General features: G+C 48.4%; 1 protein-coding gene across 5 annotated transcripts in view; it reads right to left on the bottom strand.

The window, feature by feature from the left end:
• Positions 1-1,052: 1,052 nt before the first annotated feature.
• LOC147090655 (polyunsaturated fatty acid 5-lipoxygenase-like) overlaps positions 1,053-15,771 on the bottom strand; it is a 56,755-nt gene continuing 42,036 nt past the window's right edge. For all 5 annotated transcript variants that reach the window (XM_085977429.1, XM_085977428.1, XM_085977427.1 and 2 more), the window contains 4 exons: positions 14,358-14,479; positions 10,994-11,094; positions 10,133-10,303; positions 1,053-2,537 (listed from right to left, as the gene is read on the bottom strand). In XM_085977429.1, the coding sequence (XP_085833555.1) occupies positions 2,358-2,537; positions 10,133-10,303; positions 10,994-11,094; positions 14,358-14,479 (574 nt within the window). In that variant the 3' untranslated portion in view covers positions 1,053-2,357. The remainder of the gene's footprint in view (positions 2,538-10,132; positions 10,304-10,993; positions 11,095-14,357; positions 14,480-15,771) is intronic.

Genomic DNA, 15,771 nt, shown 5'->3' with positions numbered 1-15,771 from the left:
TTGTTGAACTCGATGTTGAGTCCAGCAGACTGCAAAGTGCCCAATCGAAAGATGAGGTGCTGTTCCTCGAGCTTACGTTGAGCGTCATTGGAACAATGCAATAGCCCGAGGACAGAGAGATCAGAGTGGGAGTGAAGTGGTGAATTAAAGTGACAGGCGACCAGAAGCTCAGGGGTCACCCGTACGGACTGAGCGGAGGTGTTCCGCAAAGCGGTCGCCCAATCTACGTTTGGTCTCCCCAGTGTAGAGGAGACCACATCGTGAGCAGCGAATACAGTATATAATTATATATATATAATAAAGAAAATATATACAGGAAACTTTGTGCTATCCGGAGGTGAGCTATCCGGCAATCTGGAGCCACCGGCAAAAACCAGCAGCCGTTTTTTATTCTTTTTGTTTGTTTTTTTTGCTTTGTTTGAACAGTCAAACTGTGCAAGGTCTGTAGCTATAGCAACAGCTTCAGCTACAGAGCTTTAGGGCCACACCCGAGTGTTTAGAAGCTGTTGCTAAGCAACAGTGTTTGTTGTCAAATACGGAGATAAGAATCTCCGTATCTCTCAACATTAACTCTGGAGAGTACGGCAGTTTTGAGGGCAACGGCAGCAGCTCGGTCCCGTGGGTGCCGGATAGCACAAAGTTTCCTGTATATATATGTGATAGGGGCTGAGGTTATGATCTGAAATTGTTGAACTCTATGTTGAGTCCAGAGGGCTGTAGAGTGCCTAATCGAAAGATGAGGTGCTGTTCCTCGAGCAGGTACAGTAACCATTCACTACCACAGGTCAGTGCAACCCAGAGTAAAATAAGTCCACAACATCCAGGTTAGTTCACTCACATACAGAACCAGCCTTATAATGCAGGGAGAGCGGAGGTGGGGTGGGGGGGAGACAGATGCCTTCCATCTACCACAAACAAGAACAGGTCTGTGCAATGCTCCTGCATCAAAGCTATGCAGTAGTAGAATCCGTGTTGGTCTTTAATTGAATAATACTGAATCTGCCGTTGCCTGTGCATGTTCAGAATGAGCCAGTCTTGATACACAACCACAGTATCTTTTACAGAAAGTTTAAAGTTCAATATGTTCTTCACAATGTCCAAACAGTGTGAGATCACAATAAAGTAAATAAGCAACCGAGTTAAATCATCAAATCAGATCAGCTCAAATGTCTAGCGATCATACTGAAGCTTTATAGTCCCCTTGTCTGGCTGAACCTGGAGTACTGTATACAGTTTTAATAATCTCAACATAACAACACATCTAGAGGCAGAGGAGAGCAATCAGGCTGATCCACAATGTCAGAGGGAAGACCTATTTGGAATGACTTGACAAGCTAGCGCTTTTCAGTCTCAAAAAGAGACCTCTCGGGGGATCTGTATAGGTGTATAAAATAAGAGGATAGAGAAAGTAAACCTAGCAGAGAAGGCTAAGAGGAGATTTGATGGAGGTGTTTGAAATCATGAAGGGTTTAGATAGAGTAAACAAAGAGAAACTGTTTCTAATGACTGAAGGCGTGATAACCAGAGGGCACAGGTTAAAGGTGATTGACAAAAAACGTCAGGCGACATGAGGAAAAACTTTCATTATGCAACGAGTGGTTAGGATTTGGAATGCGCTGCCTGATAGGGTGGTGGATACAGATTCAATAGTGGCCTTCAAAAGGGAATTGGATAAATACTTGAAGGAGAAAAAATTGCAGGGATATGGGGAAAGAGCGGGGGAGTGGGACTAACTGGATTGCTCTTTGAAAATGCCGCTGCAGACTCGATGGACCGAATGGCCTCTCCTGTGCTGCACTATTCTATGAGGCACAGGTGGTGAATCTATATTGCAATATTTGTTCCATTTCTGTGTCACACAAGGGACTGAGAAAGTACTGAAACTATAGGGTCAATTCTTTGACTGTACCCTCCCAGTGTGTGCCCTCACCAGCCGGGAGCAGATATCGGGAGATTGCTAGCACAAAGCTTGCAATTTACTATCCATGATTTGTAGAAAGTAAGGGATTGTGGCATGAAATTTCCTGATAGACTTCTCCTCCGGGCAAAACACATCTTGGAACTTCCGCAAGATCTCCCGATCTATTGGCGTAACGTCCGCGATAGATTGGTGGAATCCTGAACGCTTACACATTCTCCAGGGTTTCCGCTGAACTTATTGCCGGACACCAGGAGAACCATTGCGGAAATTCACTCCCACCTGCGCCGTTTAGCAAAAAAAAAACCTACACCGCCCGCCACCGACTGCCCTCACAAGCCACCCAGCACCCAATTGGCTTTCCCTCCCCCTTTAATAATTAATTGTCCCAGTTGGTTAAAATCCCCTAACTCTTCGCTGAGCCTGTCCGCTCTGGTCATTAGATGGTGATGCTGTTATCGATGTTCACGGGACGCAGGTACTCGTACTTCAATTGCAAGCTCTCGTTGCGCTCCTGGATCGTGCGGTCGATTGTCTTCAGCTCTTCCTGAAATTCCTTGATGATATCCTGCACTGCCTCTTCAGTGAAATACTTCTCTTCGTAATCGCCTAGTTTTCTCTACACAAAAATATAAAGATTTTCTTTGAAGCATTCTCCATTATTTTTGTATTTGTGAACATTGTGCACATTGAATGAGAAGTCAGGCAGCCAGTGTGTAAGGACTAAGCACGGCCAGGTACAGAATAAAGCTCCCTCTACACTGTCCCATCAAACACTCCCAGGGCAGGTACAGCACGGGTTAGATACAGAGTAAAGCTCTCTGTACACTGTCCCATCAAACACTCCCAGGGCAGGTACAGCACGGGTTAGATACAGAGTAAAGCTCCCTCTACACTGTCCCATCAAACATTCCCAGGGCAGGTACAGCATGGGTTAGATACAGAGTAAAGCTCTCTCTACACTGTCCCATCAAACATTCCCAGGGCAGGTACAGCACGGGTTAGATACAGAGTAAAGCTCTCTCTACACGGTCCCATCAAACACTCCCAGGGCAGGTACAGCACGGGGTTAGATACAGAGTAAAGCTCCCTCTACACTGTCCCATCAAACACTCCCAGGGCAGGTACAGCATGGGGTTAGATACAGAGTGAAGCTCCCTCTACACTGTCCCATCAAACATTCCCAGGGCAGGTACAGCACGGGTTAGATACAGCGTATTGCTCTCTCTACACGGTCCCATCAAACACTCCCAGGACAGGTACAGCACGGGTTAGATACAGAGTAAAGCTCTCTCTACACGGTCCCATCAAACACTCCCAGGGCAGGTACAGCACGGGGTTAGATACAGAGTAAAGCTCCCTCTACACTGTCCCATCAAACACTCCCAGGGCAGGTACAGCATGGGTTAGATACAGAGTAAATCTCCCTCTACACTGTCCCATCAAACACTCCCAGGGCAGGTACAGCATGGGGTTAGATACAGAGTGAAACTCCCTCTACACTGTCCCATCAAACATTCCCAGGGCAGGTACAGCACGGGTTAGATACAGCGTATTGCTCTCTCTACACGGTCCCATCAAACACTCCCAGGACAGGTACAGCACGGGTTAGATACAGAGTAAAGCTCCCTCTACACTGTCCCATCAAACAGTCCCAGGGCAGGTACAGCACGGGTTAGATACAGAGTAAAACTCCCTCTACACTGTCCCATCAAACACTCTCAGGGCAGGTACAGCACGGGTTAGATACAGAGTAAAGCTCCCTCTACACTGTCGCATCAAACACTCCCGGGGCAGGTACAGCACGGGTTAGATACAGAGTAAAGCTCCCTCTACACTGTCGCATCAAACACCCCCAGGGCAGGTACAGCACGGGTTAGATACAGAAACATAGAAGATAGGAGCAGGAGTAGGCCATTCGGCCCCTCGAGCCTGCTCCGCCATTCAATGCGATCATGGCTGATCATCCAAATTCAATACCCTGTCCCTGCTTTCTCCCCATATCCCTTGATCCCTTTAGCCTTAAGAAATATATCCAACTCCTTCTTGAATATATTTAATGAATTGGCCTCTACTGCCTTCTGTGGTAAAGAATTCCACAGGTTCACCACTCTCAGGGTGAAGAAATTCCTCCTCATCTCTGTCCTAAATGGCTTACCCCTTATCCTCAGACTGTGACCCCTGGTTCTGGACTCCCCGACCATCGGGAACATCCTTCCTGCATCTAGTCTGTCTAGTCCTGTTAGAATTTTATAAGTTTCAATGAGATCCCCTCTCATTCTTCTAAACTCCAGCGAGTATAAGCCCAATCGACCCAATCTCTCCTCATACGTCATTCCTGTTAGATACAGAGTAAAGCTCCCTCTACACTGTCCCATCAAACACCCCCAGGGCAGGTACAGCACGGGTTCGATACAGAGTAAAGCTCCCTCTACACTGTCCCATCAAACAGTCCCAGGGCAGGTACAGCACGGATTAGATACATAGTAAAGCTCCCTCTACACTGTCCCATCAAACACTCCCAGGGCAGGTACAGCACGGATTAGATACATAGTAAAGCTCCCTCTACACTGCCCCATCAAACACTCCCTGGGCAGGTACAGCACGGGTTAGATACATAGTAAAGCTCCCTCTACACTGTCCCATCACACACTCCCGGGGCAGGTACAGCACGGGTTAGATACATAGTAAAGCTCCCTCTACACTGTCCCATCACACACTACCAGGGCAGGTACAGCACGGGTTAGATACAGAGTAAAGCTCCCTCTACACTATATTACAAGAGGGACTAAAGTTTTCTATAAATATGGAATTAAACATGTGCAATAACGGGCCGAATTTTGCAGTGGGTATGACGGCGTTCTCTGAGAGTAAGCCATCATACCACCTTTGAAATATACCGCAAGTTCAGGATTTCTGCCTGCGCTAAACCCCAAACTTGCGATCTGTCAAGGTACGCCTTGACACATGATCCGCACCGCCTTGGAAATCCCAATTGCTGGCGCAGAGTCGGGCTACTTGCCCACCGACTGCCCAGTAATTACGGATGTTTTCCATATCGTTAGTGAAAGCAGGCGCAGGAGCCTGTTTCACACCTTTAAAGATCTCTCTATGTATATTGTGTACGTTCTGGTGGAGGAAACATTTTTTTGTCGGCCGAGTTTCATTTAAATTACTTTGGGAAGTTGAATAAGAAAGTTAAATACAGTGAGCATCTATCAGGTTTCAGTGACCAATTCTGTCCTTTCAACTCATAAATGAACAACATAACAAACAATATAATGGCCCAGTACTTCGGGTCCCAACGCGTGAATAAGGACGGGGTACTCACGCGTTGACCCGATGGAAGTGCCGGTTTCTTGCATGCACAGTGCATGTGCGGGAAACCGGCATTTCCTCCAAGGGGTTCAGAGGTCCAACGTGTGCACGCAGTACTCTACGCGCACGCGTTGAACTTCCTTCTTTTTGACAGGTTTGCCCGTGTGTAAGGGCCTCAACTTTTTACGAATGTAAAAAGGACACGTAAGGACTTGATTCATTAAGGTAAGTGGTCTATTATTTAAAATGATAACATTTTTTCCACAGCTTTATTGTTTTTAAGGACTTTACAGTAAGGTAAGTGTATTTTTAGACCCGATTTTTAAAAAAATATATTTTTTTAAAATTTGAATAATTGTTTAAAATAGTTTTTTAAAGTTATTTATAGTTCATTTAATTAGTGGGATGTTTTTTAAAATTTTATTTAAAGTTTAAGTAGTGTTTTGGGCGCCTGTAGTTTTCATGAGTTTGACAGTTCTTACCATCAAACTCATGAATGAAGTTTTCCCTCCCCTGATTGGCTGCCCAGTGCTCACCTGATCCCAGCCAGCACATCGCACTAACCACGCCGCTGGATCAGGTAAGCACATCGCGCCGACATCTGAACCGGGCCAGTGACAGGAATTCCAAGCAGGCCCAGGCTTCAGCTGTCGGCGCGCCGGGTAAGTGCACATCGGGGGCTTGCGCGCGCGGCAAGCCCCCGAACCTAATTTCTGGGCCATTGCATCTATAAGAAGAAAAATAGATGAATCTATTACCAGTCTAAATGAGGTCTGTATAATATATTTTAATCCTGAAAATTAACTTTGAATATATGACTGGGAATCACTTTCTGAAGTTCAACAACATATAAAACATTCTTAGACCTTTACTGAATATCAAAACAGGAAGTTGTGTACATAGGGACTAATAAATTGTGAGTTTGGATGAAAACAATAAAACAAAATGCTGATATATGAAGTAAGCCCAAGTTACCAGTTTAATTAAAAGTTTTTAGAAGCTTTTAGTAACATAGCAGCATAGGGACAGGAGCAGGCCATTCAGCCCCTCGAGCCTGTTCCGCCATTCAATGTGATCATGGCTGATCTGCGACCTAACTCCATATACCCGCCTTTGCCCCATATCCCTTAATACCTGTGGTTAACAAAAATCTATCAATCTCAAATTTAAAATTAACAATTGATCGAGCATCAATTGCCCTTTGTGGAAGAGAGTTCCAAACTTCTACCACCCTTTGTGTGTAGAAGTTTTTCCTAATTTCACTCCTGAAAGGTCTGGCACTAATTTTTAGACTATGCCCCCCTAGTCCTAGACTCCCCAACCAGCGGAAATAGTTTCTCTCTATCTACCCTATCTGTTCCCCTTAATATCTTGAAAATTTCAATCAGATCACCCCTTAACCTTCTAAATTCTAGGGAATACAACCCTAGTTTGTGTAATCGCTCCTCGTAGCTTAACCCTTGAAGTCCGGGTATCATTCTGGTAAACCTACGCTGCACTCCCTCCAAGGCCAATATATCCTTCCTAATGTGCGGTGCCCAGAACTGCTCACAGAACTCCAGGTGTGGTCTAACCAGGGTTTTGTGTAGCTGCAGCATAACTTCTACCCCCTTGCACTCTACTCTTCTAGATATAAAGGCCAGCATTCCATTAGCCTTTTTGATTATTTGCTGTACCTGTTCATGACATTTTAATGCTCTATGTACCCGGACCCCCCAAGTCTCTTTGGACCTCCACTGTTTTTAGCCTTTCACCATTTAGAAAGTACCCTGTTCTATCCTTTTTAGGTCCAAAAGTGGATGACCTCACATTTGCCTACATTGAAATCCATTTGCCACAGTTTTGCCCATTCACTTAATCTACCAATATCCCTTTGTAATTTTATGCTTTCATCTACACTGCCTACAAAGCTGCCTATCTTTGTGACAACTGCAAATTAGGATATGTGGCTTTCTATCCCTTCACGTAAGTCGTTAATAAATAGTGTGAATATTGAGGCCCCAACACAGATCCGTCCTGCACCAAAACTTTTAGAAGTTTTTAAAGCTTTTTAAAATGTAATTTCAATGGACGAGACGGAAAGAGGTTTCGGTGGGCGTGGCTTAGTTTTGACAGCTTTTGTGGGCGTGCCTTCCCTTACGCTGCGTTCCTCCTTCGCGATGTAATAGGCTGCGCACAACCCTGCAGCACCGAAGAGGATGTCACCGTTCTGGGCCTCGCACAAGGTAAGTTCGTATTCTTTTCATAGGTCGGCGGCCTACTCGGTAGCTATGCTGACGACCGCAATTTTTGGGCCCAGGAATTCAAGAGAAACATCTTTACCAAGAGAGTGGTGAGAATGCGGAACTCGCTACCACGGGGAGTGGTTGAGGCGAATGGTATAGATGAATACAAGTGGAAGCGAGATAAGCACACGAGGGAGAAAGGAATAAAAGGATATGTTGATGGGGTGAGATGAAGAGGGGTGGGAGGAGGCTCGTATGGAGCATAAACACCGGCACGGGCCAGCTGGGCTGAATGGCCTGTTTCTGTGGTGTAAATACTGTTATAAATCTCATCATCAAGAAACTACTTATGAAATAACGCTGGACGGCCAGCTGGTGGCGCCGTCCAAGGAGTATAAATACTCGGGTGTGGGCCCAGCTTTGCAGGGACATTTTGTAAGACAAGGAACTAGTGAAGTACAACTAGACCTCCATGTTCTGAAACAAGTTGATTAAAGCCTTGCTTTATGCTCCAACCAAGTGCGTAGTGAGTTTTATTACGTCAAATACTTTACTTTGTAACTATATATTTTAAAAACAGTACCCTAAGGATCCAGGAAAACAACATTTAAACAACACTTGAAGTCTATTTAGAATCTGTTGATGATTTCTTCAAAAAGAAAAGGAATTGTCCAAGAGCCGTGGCTCTGTGGGTGGCACTCTCGCCTCTGAGTCAGAAGGTTGTGGGTTCAAGTCCCACTCCAGGGATGTGAACACAAAAATCTAGGCTGACACTCCAGTGTAGTGCCGAGGGAGCACTGCACTGTCGGAGGTGCTGTCTTTCAGATGAGACGTTAAACCGAGGCCCCGTCTGCTCTCCCAGGTGGATGTAAAAGATTCCCTGTCACTATTGGAAGAAGAGCAGGGGGAGTTCTCCCCGGTGTCCTGGCCAATATTTAGCCCTCAATCAACAGCACTACAACAGATTATCTGGTCGTTATCATATTGCTGTCTGTGGGAGCTTGTTGTGCTCAAATTGGCTGCCGTGTTTCCTTACATTACAACAGTGGCCACACTTCAAAAAGGTAGATAAGGTGGTTAAAAAGGCATATGGGATACTTGCCTTCATTAGCCGAGGCATAGAATATAAGAGCAGGGAGATTATGATGGAGCTGTACAAAACGTTATTTAGGCCACAGCTGGAATACTGTGTGCAGTTCTGGTCGCCACACTATAGGAAGGATGTGATTGCTTTGGAGAGGGTGCAGAGGAGATTCACCAGGATGTTACCTGGGCTGGAGCGCTTCAGCTATGAAGAGAGACTGGACAGGCTGGGGTTGTTTTCCTTAGAGCAGAGAAGGCTGAGGGGGGACCTGATTGAGGTGTACAAGATTATGAGGGGCATAGATAGGGTAGGTAGAAAGGAACTTTTCCCCTTAGTAGAGGGGTCAATAACCAGGGGGCATAGTTTCAAGGTGAGGGGCAGGAGGTTTAGAGGGGATTTGAGGAAAAACCTTTTCACCCAGAGGGTGGTTGGAATCTGGAACTCGCTGCCTGAAAGGGTGGTAGAGGCAGGAACCCTCACAACATTCAAGAAGCATTTAGATGAGCACTTGAAACGCCATAGCATACAAGGCTACGGACCAAGTGCTGGAAAATGGGATTAGAATAGACAGGGCTTGATGGCCAGTGCGGACACGATGGGCCGAAGGGCCTCTTTCTGTGCTGTATAACTCTATGACTTCATTGGCTGTAAGGCACTTTGGGACATTTGGAAAGGCGCTATAGAAATGCAAGTCTTTCTCTTAACATACTTTTTTAAAAAACAGCCAAGTAACAGTCCTGGCGCTGTGTGTTACAGAGGTCATCAGCTTAACACTTACAGTCCTTTCCTCCTTCCTACACTCAATGACAGAAAATTCGGTTCTAAGGTCGTTAATCTGATTAACTTCATCAGTGGTATGGCCCTGAGTCAAATGCAAGTGTGGGGCAAAATTTCCCATCACAACCAAGTCTAGAGAGATGCAGGCCAGATCCTCACCTGGAAGGGTGTTGGCGGGCGGGAGGAGCTGAGCTCAATCCTGTCCTCATAGTTGTCCATGCATGTCAGTTCCACCAAGGGGTGTTGAATAGTGGTCAGGAGCATGAAACCAGGCCAACATTCCCCTCTTAACCCTGGAATGCTGAGGCAAGTTTTAACACCCATAACATGGCCTAGACTTGGATCAGCGCCGATCAAACCTGGGGTCGGCCTTGTCTGTATGGCTGAGCTACTCACTGACTTAACCAGCTGAGCTATCAGGGATGCCTGGCATCAGTGGGCATGAGGCCGCTGAATTTCCATGGGGATTCTCCTGCTTCTTTGCTGTAACACCATTGTTTAGACCATTTTTTCCATGGTTCTGCCACCAAAGTTAGAATGGGTGAGCAGGAGAAATCCTTCGGAATGGAGCGATTGAAATAGAGGGTATGCAGGAAGCCAGAATTGGAAGTGCGCAGATATCTTGGAGGGTTGTAGGGCTGGAGGAGGTGCCAAGAGATAGGGAGGGGGGGGGTGGTGGCGAGGCCATGGATGGATCTGAACACAAGGATGAGAATTTTAAAATCGAGGCATTGCTGGTCCGGGAGCCAATGTAGGTCAGTGAGCTCAAGTGGGCGTGATGGGTGCATGTTCACGGGCAGCAGAGCTTACCATTGCAGCCTGTGGGCGGCTCAGATGCCAGGTGATTGCCATCTGGATGCAGGACTGGGTGATCTCCGGCAGGGATTCCATGATGTGCTCCATAGTCACTGTCCCCTTGGCGGTGGGAGGAGGCTTCCTCATCGAGCAGGGAAAGTTAGGCACCCAGGCACCCCAGTCGTACTGTTGAGTGACAGAAGGAAAATTAAATTCAGTCAAGTGGAACTGGGCAGAGGCAGACGGGCACAGCGAGCAGTCAGCCTTGTGCTCTGCACCGGTGCTCAGGGTGGTGCTTGCTCCCAGGATTCCCAGCTGCCATTCATAAAAAGGAAACCGGAAATTAGCTCTCCTGGTGGCTCACTGGGTAAAGGCACCACCCAGCGTGTTACTGAGCCATTCAGGGCCAGTAGGTCCCAGCTTCAATCTCTGGTCTGTCACCCGATCACAGCCAGGGCAGCAGTTGAAATGACACAAGTGGCCTTAGGGCACCTTGAGTGGAGAGCGGTAAACTCTGCCAGGATTCCGGATTGCTGTACAAGCGTCCTTTGTTGGAGAGTGCTCGCACTGGTGAGGACGGACTCAAGCTTGGCCTGCGATGGGCCTGCAGCTCAACGGAATGATACCGCACCGAAGGAGGCCATTCGGCCCGTCGTGCCTGTGCCGGTATCGCCAGTTGACACTCCCTGCCTATTCTCCCAAAGAATGCTCGCTTTGGTGAGGTACCAGCTGGTGCCCAGAGTCTGTGGAACTGCAACCCAGCAAACAGTGCAGGTCTTCAGGAGAGGAGGGGAGGGACACAACAAATAAACCCAGGGGGTAAATTAAACCAACGACAAAACCATACAGAGTGCCTGAGTGATCTGGAAGGGTTACCTGTCCATTATTCACGGCCGCGTGCTGAGCACTGGAGGTGAAGATCACCATGGTGAGGAACTTGCAGAGTTCAGTCCTGGTACTGAACGATGTCGGAATTCCTAAAAAAATACACAGTGAGTTAGCACTAAGCATTCCCAGGTTAGATACAGATTAAAGCTCCCTCTACACTGTCCCATCAAACACTCCTAGGGCAGGTACAGCACGGGTTAGATACAGAGTAAAGCTCCCTCTACACTGTCCCATCAAACACTCCCAGGGCAGGTACAGCATGGGTTAGATACAGAGTAAAGCTCCCTCTACACTGTCCCATCAAACACTCCCAGGGCAGGTACAGCACGGGTTAGATACAGAGTAAAGCTCCCTCTACACTGTCCCATCAATCACTCCCAGGGCAGGTACAGCACGGGTTAGATACAGAGTAAAGCTCCCTCTACACTGTCCCATCAAACACTCCCAGGGCAGGTACAGCACGGGTTAGATACAGAGTAAAGCTCCCTCTACACTGTCCCATCAAACACTCCCAGGGCAGGTACAGCACGGGTTAGATACAGAGTAAAGCTCCCTCTACACTGTCCCATCAAACACTCCCAGGGCAGGTACAGCACGGGTTAGATACAGAGTAAAGCTCCCTCTACACTGTCCCATCAAACACTCCCAGGGCAGGTACAGCACGGGTTAGATACAGAGTAAAGCTCCCTCTACACTGTCCCATCAAACACTCCCAGGGCAGGTACAGCACGGGTTAAATACAGAGTAAAGCTCCCTCTACACTGTCCCATCAAACACTCCCAGGGCAGGTACAGCACGGGTTAGATACAGAGTAAAGCTCCCTCTACACTGTCCCATCAAACACTCCCAGGGCAGGTACAGCACGGGTTAGATACAGAGTAAAGCTCCCTCTACACTGTCCCATCAAACACTCCCAGGGCAGGTACAGCACGGGTTAGATACAGAGTAAAGGTCCCTCTACACTGTCCCATCAAACACTCCCAGGGCAGGTACAGCACGGGTTAGATACAGAGTAAAGCTCCCTCTACACTGTCCCATCAAACACTCCCAGGGCAGGTACAGCACGGGTTAGATACAGAGTAAAGCTCCCTCTACTCTGTCCCATCAAACACTCCCAGGGCAGGCACAGCACAGGTTAGATACAGAGTAAAGCTCCCTCTACACTGTCCCATCAAACACTCCCAGGGCAGGCACAGCACGGGTTAGATACAGAGTAAAGCTCCCTCTACACTGTCCCATCAAACACTCCCAGGGCAGGCACAGCACAGGTTAGATACAGAGTAAAGCTCCCTCTACACTGTCCCATCAAACACTCCCAGGGCAGGTACAGCACAGGTTAGATACAGAGTAAAGCTCCCTCTACACTGTCCCATCAAACACTCCCAGGGCAGGTACAGCACGGGTTAGATACAGAGTAAAGCTCCCTCTACACTGTCCCATCAAACACTCCCAGGGCAGGTACAGCACAGGTTAGATACAGAGTAAAGCTCCCTCTACACTGTCCCATCAAACACTCCCAGGGCAGGTACAGCACGGGTTAGATACAGAGTAAAGCTCCCTCTACACTGTCCCATCAAACACTCCCAGGGCAGGTACAGCACAGGTTAGATACAGAGTAAAGCTCCCTCTACACTGTCCCATCAAACACTCCCAGGGCAGGTACAGCACGGGTTAGATACAGAGTAAAGCTCCCTCTACACTGTCCCATCAAACACTCCCGGGGCAGGTACAGCACAGGTTAGATACAGAGTAAAGCTCCCTCTACACTGTCCCATCTAACACTCCCAGGGCAGGTACAGCACAGGTTAGATACAGAGTAAAGCTCCCTCTACACTGTCCCATCAAACACTCCCAGGGCAGGTACAGCATGGGTTAGATACCGAGTAAAGCTCCCTCTACACTGTCCCATCAAACACTCCCAGAGACCGGATTGGGTGATGGCTGGCATGGATTCCATGATGCGCTCCATAATCTTGGCCCCGGGAGACGGTTTCCACATTTGAGCAGGGCGTGTTGCGCACACTGGGGCTCTGATTACCATCACCGCTCAATGGTGTTTGTGCGCAGGTCAGGTGTGCACTGGACTGAGCTTGGCTGTGAGGCTCACTGCCACAAGCACATGTCTGGCTGACGCACATGGAAAATGGCCACTTTGGGTGAGGTACTAGAGGTCTGTGACCAGGAATCTCAGCGCCTTCAGGAGAGGAATACAGGACCCTGGCTGATCTGTATCTTAACTTCTGGGGAGAAAACAGTAATAAAAAGGAGACACCTAGGGGAGGAGCATCCATCGCTGCCAGACGACACAAAGCTGGGTGGGCGTGTGTGATGTGAGGAAGATGCCGAGAAACTCCAGTACGATTTGGACAGGTTGGATGATTGGGCAGATGCGTGGCAGATGCAGTATAATGTGGATAAATGCGAGGTTATCCACTTTGGTGGCAAAAACAGGAAGGCAGATTATTATCTGAACGGGAATAGATTGGGAGAAGGGGATGTGCAACAAGACCTGGGTGTTCTTGTGCAGCAGTCGCTGAAGGTAAGCATGCAGGTGCAGCAGGCGGTTAAGAAGGCAAATGGTATGTTGGCCTTCGTAGTGAGAGGGTTTGAGTACAGGAACAAGGATGTCTTGCTGCAGTTGTACAGGGCCTTGGTGAGACCACACCTTGAGTATTGTGTGCAGTTTTGGTCGCCTTATCTGAGGAAGGATGTTCTTGCCAAGGAGGGAGTGCAGTGAAAATTCACCAGACTGATACCTGAGATGGCAGGAATGACGTATGAGGAGAGATTGGGTCGATAGGGCTTATACTCACTGGAGTTTAGAAGAATGAGAGGGGATCGCATTGAAACTTATAAAATTCTAACAGGACTAGACAGACTAGATGCAGGATGTTCCCGATGGCGGGGGAGTCCAGAACTAGGGGTCACAGTCTAAGGATAAGGGGTAAGCCATTTAGGACAGAGATGAGGAGGGATTTCTTCACCCAGAGAGTGGTGAACCTGTGGAATTCTCTGCCACAGAAGGCAGTTGAGGCCAATTCATTAAATATATTCAAGAAGGAGTTGGATATGTTTCTTAAGGCTAAAGGGATCAAGGGATATGGGGAGAAAGCAGGGACAGGGTACTGAGTTTGGATGATCAGCCATGATCTCATTGAATGGCGGAGCAGGCTCGAGGGGCTGAATGGCCTACTCCTGCTCCTATCTCCTATGTTTCTATGTTTCTGCTGCAGCTGTGCTCCACTGTTAGCTTATCACTGTAATAGGGAGAATCCTGGTCATGACACTCTTTGAAAGGAAAGCAGTCCACCTGTAGCAGTTTCTGCTCACGCACCAGTTAACATTCACTTACCAGAGTTTTTAAGATCTTGAAATCCAACTTCAGTGAGGTCCTTAATCCAGGCCTGAAGCTCAGGATCATCCGTGACTTGCTGGTCATTCTCGTAGTAGAACATCACAATCTTGGTCACGAAGCTGAAGGTCACATTCAGATGTGTTAAGGATCAGTCACGAGTGCAAAAACACTTTACACGCTGTGGTAAACCACTGTTTGTATTCCTGTTTGTCCTGTTTGTATTCCACTGTGTACATGCCTGGACATGCCTCGGCTGACTCCTCCCACAGGTCCTAGTATAAAGGTGACTGCTCCCCAGCCCTTAGTATCATGGACCGGTCGACCACGCGAGGCAGACCTCCATTCTGTTGTTAATAAAAGCCTTTAGTTACTCTTCTAACTCTCAGTCTTTTATGAGTAATTGATAGCACATCAATTTTATTAACAACATTTTTATAATGGAGAAGATCCTCACACCAGCATGCCTGGACTTAGATCATCGGGAGGCGGACTCATCCACCAAGTTTACTCACTGGCTTAAGTGTTTCGAAAAATTCCTGACCGCCTCCGAAGCAATCAAATCGGACGAGGACAAACTGGATGTCCTGACCTCCAAAGTGAACCACCGAGTGTACTCGGTCATCCAAGACGCGACCTCGTACGTGGACGCTATCAAGCTCCTCAAGGACCAGTACACGCGCCCAGTGAACGAAGTGTACGCCAGGCACCTCCTGGGGAGTCGTAAACAACAACCTGGGGAATCGACCGTGGAATACCTTCAGGCACTGTCTGTGCTTGGCCGGGCCTGTGGTTGTAAGGATGTAAAGGCCGCCGTGTACACAGAGGAACTTATCCGGGACGCTTTTGTAGCGGGCCACAGATCCAATTACACCCGACAGCGACTGTTGGAGCAGAGTAACCTCGACCTCAACAAGGCCTCTGAACTCGCACTATCGTTGGATGCAGCCTACCAGGGCATGGATGCCTACTCCTCTGCACTGTGGACGCCGCGGGGAATGACAGCCTGGGACACGGTAGGACCGCCTCATAGCGCCGTGCCACCCCAGCCACACCCCAACAACGGCCCAACTACCGCAGCAGTGTCCCAAGGCCAGACAGCAGTGCCCCAAGGCCAGAAATGCTACTTCTGTGGCCAGGCAAAACACCCCAGAGCGCGCTGCCCGGCGAAAAACGCGATCTGCTCGGGCTGCGGGAAGAAGGGACACTACGCTAGCGCCTGCAGGGCCAAAGCCACCCCGAACCCCAGCAGCGCCGCGTGTGGGCCATGCGGGCCGCCATCTTGGACCTCCCCGGCCATGTGCGAATCACCGGTACAGCAGCCATTTTGGACGCCTCCAGCCACATGGGGATCATGGACGCCGCCATCTTGGACGACAGCCGGGACGCAGCAGGCCCCCGACACCGCCTCATC

Source organism: Somniosus microcephalus, unplaced genomic scaffold (genome assembly GCF_052327205.1).
Source record: "Somniosus microcephalus isolate GS21.2 unplaced genomic scaffold, FLI_Smic_1.0 unresolved_chr4, whole genome shotgun sequence".
Taxonomy (NCBI): Eukaryota; Metazoa; Chordata; class Chondrichthyes; order Squaliformes; family Somniosidae; genus Somniosus; species Somniosus microcephalus.
Note: the sequence above shows the minus strand (reverse complement) of the source record. Positions and strands in the feature narration are given on the sequence as shown.